This window comes from Polypterus senegalus, chromosome 6 (assembly GCF_016835505.1).
Source record: "Polypterus senegalus isolate Bchr_013 chromosome 6, ASM1683550v1, whole genome shotgun sequence".
NCBI classification, from domain to species: domain Eukaryota; kingdom Metazoa; phylum Chordata; class Cladistia; order Polypteriformes; family Polypteridae; genus Polypterus; species Polypterus senegalus.
The window spans coordinates 176317368-176330872 of NC_053159.1; the positions used below are offsets into that span (position 1 = coordinate 176317368).

General features: G+C 41.0%; 1 protein-coding gene across 4 annotated transcripts in view; it reads right to left on the reverse strand.

The window, feature by feature from the left end:
• mettl8 (methyltransferase like 8) overlaps positions 1–13505 on the reverse strand; it is a 167122-nt gene that overhangs the window by 90389 nt on the left and 63228 nt on the right. For all 4 annotated transcript variants that reach the window (XM_039757613.1, XM_039757610.1, XM_039757611.1 and 1 more), the window contains one exon: positions 7179–7239. In XM_039757613.1, coding sequence (XP_039613547.1) covers positions 7179–7239 — 61 coding nt within the window. The remainder of the gene's footprint in view (positions 1–7178; positions 7240–13505) is intronic.

Below are 13505 nucleotides of genomic sequence, written 5' to 3' on the forward strand. Positions count from 1 at the left end.
AGGTCCTCTTTGGAGAGAGGAGAACCTTCCAGAAGGACAACCATCTCTGCAGCAATCCACCAATCAGGCCCGTATGGTAGAGTGGCCAGACGGACGCCACTCCTTAGTAAAAGGCACATGGCAGCCCACCTGGAGTTTGCCAAAAGGCACCTGAAGGACTCTCAGACCATGAGAAACACAATTCTCTGGTCTGATGAGACAAAGATTGAACTCTTTGGTGTGAATGCCAGGCGTCATGTTTGGAGGAAACCAGGCACCGCTCATCACCAGAAGAGGCTTGTAAAAGCATACTCTATCAGTCATTCTCCATCTTGAGAAGACCTCTCTCTCTGCATCCATATTCAGACTGGCTGCTTGGCCCTACAGAGATGATGATCTGAAGAGAGCTGACCAGAAAGAATTGACTGTAACTACAAGTTTATGTGGCTTCTGAAACTACATATCTAGCACTATCAGGCTGTATTATTTTAAGCCAACACTCACCTTGGCACTTTGTTTATTATTTTGAGTGTATCTTTATATATAATATGCTACCATGGCTGTTCATTTGTCTGTCCAGGATTTTAAATCACATGTGCCTCGCAAACCGTTTGACCTATTGACCTGAAATTTGGTACCCATATACTACGTGACATTTACTATCCGCTTTCGTGGTGATGATTGACCTCCAAGGTTATTCCTCTTTTTATTTTTTTTTTATTGTAGAATCAACTCGGCAGTGGCCAGCAGGGCGGCGGTGCTGTGCATGCGCACGGGCGCCGTTCTCATCCCTTACCACCTTCGCCGTCACTTCCTCTACCTCTTCATATCTTAAATCATTCTTGAGGCAGATTGAAGACTTGAGTGCCAGCTTAAGTAAAAAATTAAGGAAAACGTACTAAGTGATTGCAACACTGACTTAATCAGTTTAATGCGAAAAGATGGTGATGAAAGAAAAGAAGAAGCAGGCTGCTAGGTGGAGAAAAGAAGAGCTGCTTAGGAATTAGCAAGTGCATCAACCTCTGAGCAAATGAATGCTAAAGGTACAGAGAAAGAGGATGAAAACTAGGAATGCTCAAGTGAAGTGTATTCAGTGCACGTTATCGTGCAGTGCGCCATTACTGGTTATATACTCAGCAAAAAAAGAAACGTCCTCTGACTTTCAACTGTTTTTACTTTCAGTAAACTTAATGTGTAAATATTTGTATGAACACTAAAAGAGTCAACACCATAAGACATAAACTAAAAATGTTTCACAATGTGTCCCTGAATGAAGGGAGGCTCAAAATCAGAAGTACCAGTCAGTATCTGGTGTGGCCACCAGCTGCATGAAGTACTGTAGTGCATCTCCTCCTCATGGACTGGACCAGATTTGTCAGTTCTTGCTGTGAGATGTTACCCCACTCTTCCACCAAGGCACCTGCAAGTTCCTGGACATTTCTGGGGGGAATGGCCCTAACCCTCACCCTGCGATCCAACAGGTCCCAGACGTGCTCAATTCCTTCGACGATAAACACGAATCCGTCCATCACCCCTGGTGAGACAAAACCGTGACTCATCAGTGAAGAGCACTTTTTGCCACTCCTGTCTGGTCCAGCGAAGGTGGGTTTGTGCCCATAGGCGGCGTTGTTGCTGGTGATGTCTGGTAAGGACCTGCCTTACAACAGGCCTACAAGCCCTCAGTCCAGCCTCTCTCAGCCTATTGCGGACAGTCTGAGCACTGATGGAGGGATTGTGTGTCCCTGGTGTGACTCGGGCAGTTGTTGTGGCCATCCTGTACCTGTCACGCAGGTGTGATATTCGGATGTACCGATCCTGTGCAGGTGTTGTTACACGTGGTCTTCCACTGCAAGGATGGTCAGCTGTCCTTCCTGTCTCCCTGTAGCGCTGTCTTAGGCGTCTCACAGTGCGGACATGGCAATTTATTGCCCTAGCCACATCAGCAGTCCTCATGCCTCCCTGCAGCATGCCTGATGCACGTTCACGCAGATGAGCAGGGACCCTGGGCATCTTTCTTTGGGTGTTTTTCACAGTCGGTAGACAAGTCTCTTTAGTGTCCTGCGTTTTTAGAACTGTGTCCTTAAATGCCTACTTTCTGTAAGCTGTTAAGGTCTTAACGACCATTCCACAGGTGCATGTTAATTAATTGATTATGGTTAATTGAACATGCATGGAAAACATTGTTTAAACCCTTTACAATGAAGATCTGTAAAGTTATTTGGATTTTAAAACATTATTGTTGAAATACACAGTCCTGAAAAAGGGACGTTTCTTTTTTTGCTGAGTATATATAATACATATTTAAAAGTCTAACTTTCCCCTGCCTGCTGTTTTACTCTGTCTAATTGCTTGGAGGTTGCAGATATAAAAGAAAGGGAACCACTGAAGTACCTGACAGTTTGGTAAGATTGAGGGATTTTCAATATTTCGTTAAGGTTTACATAATAGAGTATAAAAAGGAGGTAAGGACCACCCAAGGAAATAAGGGTCACCCTAGAACCCCCACACAACAAAACACCACCATATTTATATCGTCGCATCCAGTGACATAACTGATGCAATGATGGTAGTCATGTGACGTACTATCACCTTGCATAAACAAAGAAATGGAACAAGAAATAAAACTTTGTCAAATCACACTGAAATTCTGAAAAAATGGAGAATCTATGTGGTCAAAAATATAAAATAAAAAAAATACTCAAATAAAATGTGTCAATAGTGAGACAAGCCAATTAACAATTGTCAGCCTAACAGCTGTGAAGGACAGCCAGGTCCCATGCTCGGCAGGGACGCCCCTGCTGCTTATGTTCCGTAGGAGCCACCATGGGCAGTTCAGTATCTCCCCCGGGACGCTTGGTGGCAGCCTCCCTGGCCGACGGTGATTCTCCAGGCACCCACAGGGCTCCATGGGAGATGGAGTCCTCCCCAGTCTGGTTGGGGGATCGGATGGCCGCTAGGGGGAGCCGCATGGACTCAGCAGCCTGGCTGGAAGAATCTTCAGCCCCACCCGGAGGTACAATTAGGACCAGGTGGTCAAGCACCTGGAACACTTCCGGGTGGGTTATAAAAAGGGCCAGCAGCCACCACTCAAGGAGCCAGAGTCGGGAGGAGGAGGACTAAGCCTGAGGAGGAGTGGTGGTAAAGAAGAAGTGAGTGTTGTGGTGTAACTGTGTTTTTGGGATTGTGTTAGGCTGTGTGGCACGGGGAAGACATGTCCCACAGCTAAAGAATTAATAAAGCCTTTTGTTAATATAGTGCCTTATTAAACAGCCAAGGATCAAATCTGTCAAACCCATGGAGGTTCTCTACCAATGATCAAGACAGTATTCAAGTGTACAGTCTGTGATTTCCTTATGATTACTCTGCTGGGTAGGGTGAAAAATAATATAGCCATTCCTGAAAGCAACGGTTTCCCTTTCCCCTGCCATTGACTGTTTTATTTTGATGATGTGTTAGTTTTACACAAAACTCCACCTTGTCCTTGAAATAGTAAGCAGTATTTTATTGGAGTCTTACTCCAAGAGATACATGCCACCATTAGAAAAAGGCAGTTATTTGTTTTAAATCCACATTCATACTTCCATGACACTGTTAGTAATTAGTTAAAATCCTGTATCCAAACTGAAGATATGGAACAAGATGATCTGCTGTGGCAACCTCTAACGGGAGCAGCCAAAAAAGAAGAAGATGAAGACTGTATCCTAACTAAGTGTAGGCATTTGCACTGTTATGGACAGGGGCCTGCCCTGTTAAAAATTCTGTATGGTTAAAAAATGCTTCCAGCATTGCTGCAAAGAATAGACTTAGTGATTACCAAAGGACTAAAAGTGGATGTGAAGCAGATCATTGATATTGGTCTATCAGACCATTTTCTTCTACTATTTAATATAGAAATAATGAAAGAAAGCATTCAAGAGAAGCATATTGTTAAAAAACGCTTATTTGACTCATCAGCAGCTTTAAAACTTACAAACATTCTAAGCAATCAGTCCGCTTATAGTACCAACTATAATAGCGAGGATAGTGTAAATAGTAAGGTGGAAAACTTTAATTCTAAAGTAAGAGCTGCTGTTGACATAGTTGCCAGAATAGATTTACCTGAATTACATAGTATAATCTCTCAAATGAAACCCTCCACCTGCGTCCTTGACCCAATACCAACAAGGTTTTTCAAAGAAGTATCGGGCGTGCTAATTGATAATATTCTTGACAGAGTAAATTCGTCATTAGATACAGGGGTCTTCCCAGGCTGTTTTAAGACTGCTGTAGTTAAACCCCTGCTCAAGAAAAATAATTTTGACCCCTCTGCTTTTGAAAATTTTAGACCCATCTCTAACCTGCCCTTCTTAAGTAAAATTCTAGAGAAGGCAGTCATTATGCAGTTAAATGACCACCTCAATAAACATGCTATTCTTGATAAATTTCAGTCGGGTTTCAGAACAAATCACAGCACAGAAACTGCCCTCGTTAAAGTAGTAAATGACTTGCGGGTAAATGCAGACAGAGGCCATTTATCTGTTCTCATCCTCTTAGATCTGAGTGCTGCATTTGACACCATTGATCACAATATTCTTAGAAATCGTCTTAGTCAATGGGTGGGCCTCTCTGGCAGTGTCTTAAATTGGTTTGAATCCTACCTGGCAGGGAGAAAATTCTTTGTTAGTTGTGGTAATTACAACTCAAAGACACATGATATTCTATATGGTGTTCCACAAGGCTCTATCCTGGATCCGCTGCTCTTCTCAATCTACATGCTTCCATTAGGTCAGATTATCTCAGGGCACAATGTGAGCTACCACAGCTATGCTGATGACACACAGCTGTACTTATCAATAGCACCTGATGACACCGACTCTCTCGATTCACTAACACAATGTCTTACTGGTATTTCTAAATGGATGAATAGTAATTTTCTCAAACTAAATAAAGAGAAAACTGAAATTTTAGTGATTGGCAATAATGGATTCAATGAGGTTATCAGAAATAAACTTGATGCATTAGGATTAAAAGTTAAGACGGAAGTAAAAAACTTAGGGGTAACTGTTGACTGTAACCTGAATTTTAAATTGCATATTCATCAGACCACTAGGACAGCATTTTTTCACTTAAGAAACATAGCTAAAGTTAGACCTCTTATATCACTGAAAGATGCTGAGAAATTAATTCACGCTTTTGTTTTCAGTCGACTAGATTACTGTAACGCACTCCTCTCAGGACTACCCAAAAAAGACATAAATCACTTGCAACGAGTGCAGAATGCAGCTGCTAGAATCCTAACTAGGAAAAGAAAATCTGAACACATTACTCCAGTTTTGATGTCACTTTACTGGTTACATGTGTCTTTCAGAATTGACTTTAAAATTCTGCTTATGGTTTATAAAGCCTTAAATAATCTCGCTCCATCTTATATATCGGAATGTCTGACACCTTATATTCCAAATTGTAACCTTAGATCCTCAAATGAGTGTCTTCTTAGAATTCCAAGAACAAAACTTAAAAGAAGTGGTGAGGCAGACGGCCTTCTGCTGCTGTGCACCTAAAATCTGGAATAGCTGAACAATAGGAATTTGCCAGGCTAATACAGTGGAGCACTTTAACACACTGCTGAAAACACATTACTTTAACATGGCCTTTTTATAACTTCCATTTAACTTAATCCTGATACTCTGGATGTTCAATTCTTCATAATAACTATTCATGGTGGCTCTAAAATCCGTACTGACCCCTACTCTCTCTTCTGTTTCTTTCTCCGGTTTCTTTGTGGTGGTGGCCTGCGCCACCTCCACCTACTCAAAGCCATCATGATGCTCCAACAATGATGGATGGATTAAAAGGCAGAAGTCTACGTGACCATCATCATCAAATCCTTACGTGAGAACCCTAACTACAAACAGGACTGTTTCATTTATGTTAGGTAGAATGACCAGAGGGGACTGGGCGGTCTCTTGGTCTGAAATCCCTGCAGATTTTTTTTTTCCAGCCGTCTGGAGTTTTTTTTTTGTTTATTCTGTCCATCCTGGCTATCGGACCTTACTCTTATTCTATGTTAATTAATGTTGACTTATTTTATTTTCTTACTGTGTCTTCTATTTTTCTATTCTTCATTTTGTAAAGCACTTTGAGCTACATTTTTTGTATGAAAATGTGCTATATAAATAAATGTTGTTGTTGTTGTTGTTCTCTCTGTGTCTGCGTGGGTTTCCTCCTACAGTCCAAAGGACATGCAGGTTTGATGCACTGACGATCCTAAATTGTCCATAGTGTGTGCCTGGTGTGTGGGTGTGTCCTACATTGGGCTGGCGCTCTGCCTGGGATTTTTTCCTGCCTTGTGCCCTGTGTGGGCTGGAATTGGCTCCAGCACACCCCCATGACCTTGTGTTAGGATATAGCAGGTTGGAAAATGACTGACTGACTGACTAGTGCTGTGGCATAGTGGTGTGCCATGACAGCTACCCAGGTGCGCCGGGGAGATAATAGTGTAGCCCACATGGGTATGAACCTGAGAAAGACAACCTCCGTAGGTGGTTGAGATCTGTCTGAGGATGACAGGACTACCTGGAGAAGCTGGCATAAAAGCAGCTCCGTGATCGCTATATTGCAGACACAGCACTTAGAGCATTTTGGATGTGTCTCCTGGATGCTAGAGTCCCATCTGGCCTGGGTGTGAGGTCGCCAGTGAGTCTAACAGGACCAGTAGATAGTGAGCATACGAGTTGCTTCTGAGGCAGAAAGGGGCAGGAAATTGAGCGAAGCAGCTGGGACATGCCAGCAAAGTGCTCACTAAGTACCAGTTATCTTGGAGCAGCTTTTTTGCGGGCTTTTCCGGTAGTCCCGACCCTTTGGGCAGTTGAGCACATGTATGAGATATAATGTTTTTATGCTTAGTAAGATAGTGCCATGCCTTGGGATGCTTTTGGTTACAAAAAATGTGCCATTACAGAAAAAACGTATGAGAAACACTGTACTCAATGACATGGGAAGGTGGGACATTATAAGAGGTAACTCAGGAAATTCTCAAGCTTTGTGAATACAGAAAGTCACCAGAGACATTTCAAGCAAAAAAAAATGACTGGTTCACTTGCAACCATTTATCCTACTGTTACTACAGTATATACTTTATAACAAAGATGGTTTCATTTTAAGTGAAAGGTTGCCGCTGCACTACACTTAACTTTTTAACAGAACATATTAAGTCTTACCTTGATAAGCTCAACTGCCCGTGATGAAAAATCACAGCAATACAGGAAAGGTCCAGAATCTCTACAAGAAAAATTTACCATTACTTTACAAATCAGAAATATAAAAAAACTTATTTGAGACATCTTAGTCTAAATTCAGACTTTTTCTACATTTGCTCAAAACAACTGAACCTGCGAAGTTCTTGGATGGTATTAATGATGAATTCAATAAAAGAAACCGTGTCTTTTACTCAATTACCTTGATCTGTTTTGTAAGAGAACAGCTGTAAATGTAACCTGATTTGCTGATGGTGCCCATAGACCATGAACTCAGTGTGTGCGGATGGATTTTTATTTGACAAATCCTGGTTTGTAGGGAAGGACCCAAGGTGTGGGAACACATTCAGCATTTTGTAGCAAAAAAGTTGTCAAGTATCAAGTGTTAAGATAGAACATTGTTAATACAGAATAGCTACTTGGTTGTAAGTTAGCACTTTTAAGGATGCAAAATGCAGTACAATTTAATTCAATTAATCAATATTATTGAAGTGAGAGGTGTATAGCGGATGACTTACACATAGCCAGCACCTTACAAAACCAAGAAGGAGAGAGGTGAAATGTTTCCAAAGACACAACTGTATGTGCCGCTGAGTTTCTTAGTTAGTCTTTATGAATCATTGATTTCTCAGTATTCTAAATTTATTCACAATAATTAGGAGATGGCTGGATGGTAGTTCTACACATTTGTGTCAATTAAATGTCTCCCTAGTACAGCTGTAAGATCTGGACAGACTGTCTTTTCATTGCAAGAACAAATCAGACAGATGCACGTCTGCATTTTGCCCAAAATAATATGCTGATTGAAAGTTCAAGTGTTATACCTGAAGTCCTATCTGGACGTGGTTTAGATTTAGATTGTAATCAGACTGTAGATTTTTATCATACTAAGTAAGTGAACTTTATTTCTACTTTTGACTGGCAACACCTTCTTCTGCCCTTTTTTAATATTATGCATGTTCAACAATGTGGGTGGCATGGTGGCACAGTAGTAGTGTTGCTGTCGCCCAACAAAGAGACAACGGTTTGTGTCCCGGGTCCTCCATTCGCGGAGTCTGTATGTTCCTCTGGTTTCCTCCCACTGTCAAAAGACATACAGGTCAGGTGGATTGGTGACACTAAATTCATTATAGTGCATGTTTGGTGTGTGTAAGTTTGCCCTGTGATGGATTGGCAAGCCTGTCCAGAGTTTGCTCCTGCCTTGCAACCTATGTTAGCTGGGATAGGCTCCAGCACCCCCCTAAGATCTTGTTCAGGACAAAGTGGGTTAGAAAATGTTCAACAATGGAAGTGAAAAGCTGAACACATAACCTACTGGCAAAAGCCCCAGATAGTATGCCTTGTACAGGATTCTGCCAGGAAATGCTCTGGTACCTTTAATTAGATTGCCTCTAAATTAGACTAATATGGCTTGAAAATGAATCTGCTTTTGACTGTATTATACCAGGTCAATTCAAAACACAACAGCGTAATTTAGTATAATTTTATTTGCATTTAAAATGGAACCTGAAAAGGATAAACAAAATTGTTAATGAATTGAGATGCTTATTTCTTTTAGCCTGAAAATGGCACATTCTTATGACAGCTGCGTTCTGCAATGGATCACAGTGCAGGCAAACAATGACAATTCTTTTCCTGCCTCTGCTGGTAAATGTTCAAATATGAGACATGCAAATAATAACAGAACTTTATGATTTATTAGCATTCTGAGAACCTGAAACCTAAACTATAAGACTAGAATAAATGTGGATGAACTTGCAAAGAATAACTTGTATATGATACAGACTTTGGATAAAATAGCTCCTCTCAAAAAAAAAAAAAAAGTATAAAGTATAAAAAAAGTATAGTTTAACATTATCACATTAGCTTTTGAATTAGAATGCTAAAAATGAAGCATGAAAGGAGAGCAACAAACTTGCAAGTGTACTACTCTGCATGAAGAGAAAGAATTAAACTAGAGAAAACTCTACACGTGCACAGGTATGAGTAGTAACTCGGATTAATATTTAGTAAACTATGGGGCTTTGTAAAGGCTACGCGCCAGCCACTTCGCGGGGGGCTGAATGCACGCTGAGGAGATACGGTCAGATCATCTGCTGGCTTGATGCTGCAGAGCTGCGTGTTCTGCTTGTCGCGCTGTGCGTCGATCATTTAAAAGCCTGTACAGCAGCTGTCCTTTTGTCTCACTGCCTCATATCGCGGGACGTTAAAGTGTCTCCGAGAAAATCACATATCGTCTCCTTCCAAGCCTTCTGAGATTTTTTTATAATACAGAGATATTAACAACTGTCACTGATTAGAAAGAACAGTAGATAAACTGAAAAGTAGGACATTTATTCTGTGTTGTACGATTGCACCTAATATTAGCATCCTTTACATTTCTTTAATAGCGCAACATGTTATAATTGTACAATTTGGACCGTTTGTATTGATTGCTCAATGCACATTTTACCTTTGTAAATTTTAATTAAAGATACATGCACTGATGGTTTGTAGATATACACAGAAACAGACATTAAATGTATTACCTGCAACTTTGACCCAATCTTCATCTACGGGGAGTCCTCGGGTTACAGTGTTTCGACATACAACATTTCGAGTTTACAATGTTCACTACCATAAAAACTTAAAAAAATTGACGTCATTAGCGTTGTACTTACAGACTACATGGGCGGAATGTGGGCAGAAAAATACGCAGTAATGCAGCATATGAGTTAGGCAGTTGGCGAACTAATTTTGTTGCGTGCGGAGGAAGTGGTCCGTTTGTGTGGCTTTGTTTGCCGACTTTGTGGCCCTTATCATGGCTCCTAAATGAAAGTCAGAGTCTTCAGATGGTAGTTCTTCAAAGAAGAGGAAAGCCATGACGATGGAAGTGTAATTAGACATTGTATAGAGATCAGAAGAAATAAAGGTAAGTAATTTTTTTTACACTCATTTTTTCTGTTACTACAGTACAGTATATTTATGTCCTTTTCCTTTTTCTGTGGCTTAGTTTGGTTTTTATGTTCTAGATTATGATTTTGCAAATGTGTTAGGATAGATAAGTGACTTAGACTAGTGTGTGTTTCGACTTACACCAAAATTCAGGTTATATCACTGTTGTAGGAATGGAACTATGTCGTAACCCGAGGACCCCCTGAACTTTCTTGAAGAACTTCTTTGCGGTATTTGTAGGACACACAAGAGAAGCATTTCGTGGTGGAAAGTGGGGCGTTCGCCCCAGGCCCCACGCCTAAGGGGGTCCTGCTTTTGAGGTCCACGTGTCCCATTCGAGCAGATCTGTCAAGTTATATTCTCCAGTTATATTTTCATAAAGTCCATGTGTTATCTTGCAAAAATTTAGCTGAATACTGTAATGGAAAATCCTGTGTTTTATTTTTAGTAAATTTGCGTGGAAGTTTATACAGTCCACACATACCGGTAACAGAGTTTGACGTAACCGGCCCCGCGCTGGTCAGCACTAGGCCCCACACACCCTTAAGGTCGCCTCTGAGAATGCATATAGAGTTATTGTAACTATAATTAACAATGATGTGTTTTTTCAAAGTGACCACTGTTAACCAAATGTCCTTAAGAGTCATGCTGTGATCATACTTTCAAATGTTTAAGTTTATCCAAACTTTTGGAAGCAATGAGAAGTGAAGCAAAATGACACCTTTTATTGGCTGACTAAAAAGATTACAATATGCAAGCTTCCGGGGCAACTAAGACTCCTGTGAAGAAGGGGCCTCAGTTGTCTCAAAAGCATGCATATTGTTATCTGTTCAGCTAGCCAATAAAAGGTGTCATTTTGCTTCACTTCTCATTGCATCCATAATGGCTAACAAAGTACAACACCCTACTGCTACAAACCTTGGAAGAAATTGTTAACCTTTTTAAAAAAAACTCTACCTTAACAAAAGAAAGTCTGCTTGGCTCCCTGTGTTGAGTCGGGTTGTGTCCACATCACATGGTGCCTGCAAATCTTCAGGGTGCCATATAACAAACAGTGACACAAGTGCTCAAGTCACAAATACCTAGGAACTCATAGTAAAATGTTAGGACATTGTACTGTTCCTCAGTGGGAAAGCAGGCAAAACTAATATATAAGGGAAATTGCTGTGCACAAGGTCTATAAGGATTTATGATCAACATTATGTGTGTATGATTTGGCACACTCCATGTATTTAAACCACAAACTAAAAAATAAGTGGCCTGCTGCGTTTTACAATTCAGTATCCTCAAAGGCTGAGGCTTTTTTTTCTCAGAAATGATGCATGAAGGTTAAGGTCAAGTGCTTCCTAAACATTACAAATATCACACGTTTTCCTCTAGAAGTTGCCAAGATATAAGGACGTAATGTTCTATGCAGAGGAGGCTGTCTCAGGCAGTGACGTTAGCAGCTGGCAGAACAGCTCTACAGCAAATCCAGAGTTTTCTGAAAAGGAAAATGATCAATCTTTGATTCATGAAAAATGGTATGCTTATCTAATCTGTCTGTTTGCTTTCTTGCTGACAGCCTGAGGATAAGAGGAGGATGGAAAAGAAAGGAGGAAAAACATTGTGATAAATTTAAAAAATGGTAAAAAAAAAAAAACATATTTGTTGACACCCCTCACTCAATAAGCACATCAGTACCACTGATGACAAGGCAGTAACAAATACTGTATAAATGACAATGAAAAAGACTGCAAGACATTGCAAAATTAAGAAAAAGAGTGGTAGGGAATTACGTACCACTATCTACATACTGTATTGTCTAAAGGGCAGCATGGTAAAAAACAAGTAGTGCTCCCTTATATTAAGATGACCAAGATTCTCATCCTGGGTACATGTGTGGAGTTTGTCTATTCTCCATGCATCTATATTGGTTTCCACCCAAATTTCATAGACATGCAAGTTAGGTGCACTGGCAATGCCATATTGGCCCTGATGTGCGCGTGCATTTGCTCTCTAGTGGACTGGAGTCCTGTCCAGGTACTGTTCTTGCCTTGCTCCTGATAAATCATTGAGTTAGGCTCCAGCAACCAAGCAACCCTGACCTGGATAAGAGGGTATAGAAAATGGATGGATGGATATTGTTATACATTCACTCTGCCCTTCAGACTACATAGAGATCAGCCACAGCATTAAAACTATCTGCCTAATACTACATAAGTTCCTCTGATGCTGCCAAGGCGCAGACTCCACAAGACCTCTTAAGGTGTCCTGCGGTATCTGGCAACAAGACGTTAGCAGCAGATCCTTTAAGTTCTGCAACTTACGACACATGGGGCCTACATGGCCTGCAGTAATGTTTTGAACACATCCCACAGATGCGCAATGAGATTGAGATCTCGGAAATTTGGAGGCCCAGTCAACACCCTGAACAGTTTATCATGTTCCTCACGCAAATGCACCCAGTCGTCTACGTGATTTAAAATAAAATATGATTGATCAGACCAGGCCACCTTCTTCCATTGCTTAATGGTCCATTTCTGACACTGACATGCCCATTGTAGGTGGTGGACTGGCGACAGTATAGGTAGCCCCACACACAGCAAGCCATGATGAACTGTGTGTTCTGACACCTCTCTCTCATGGCCAGCATTAAGTTTTATTTAGCAATTTGTGCTACAGTAGCTCTTCTATGTGATCAGGCCAGTCAGGCTAGCCTTTGGCCCACAGGAGCATCAATAAAAGTGTTGGTATTCATTCCATGACCCTGTTGCCGGTTTGCCAGTTGTCCTTCCTTGAACCACTTTTGGTAGGTACTGACCACTGCATACCAGGTACAACCCACAAGACCCGCTGCTTTGGAGATGCTGTGACCCATTCGTTCAGCCATCACAATTTGGCCTTTGTTAAAGTTGGTCATATTCTTATGCTTGCCCATTTTTCTCGCTTCCATCGCATCACCTTGAAGAGCCAACTGTTCACTTGCTGCCTAATATATGCCAGGCCTTGACAGGTGCCACTGTAACAAGACAATTAATGTTATTCATTTCCCTTGTTAGTGATTTCAATGGTGTGGCAGATCGGTGTATTTACCAGTAATTATGATCCTGTTATCATTTCATTTTCATCTTCAGATTGGCCAAATTACATTTAAAAGCCATGCGACAGGCTCTCAGCTGGGAGAAATATCATAGATATAGACAGAGTTAGACCATCTTGTCAAAAATTACCATCACAATATGTGACAAGGTGGAAACTGACTGCCAGAAACACTTGAAACTTTCTGAGTACAGTCAGGAAAAGAAGCCAAGCTTGCTATTGAACTAAAATTACTTGATATCAAGTTCAAAATCCTCACTTCAAGAAAGCAATCCT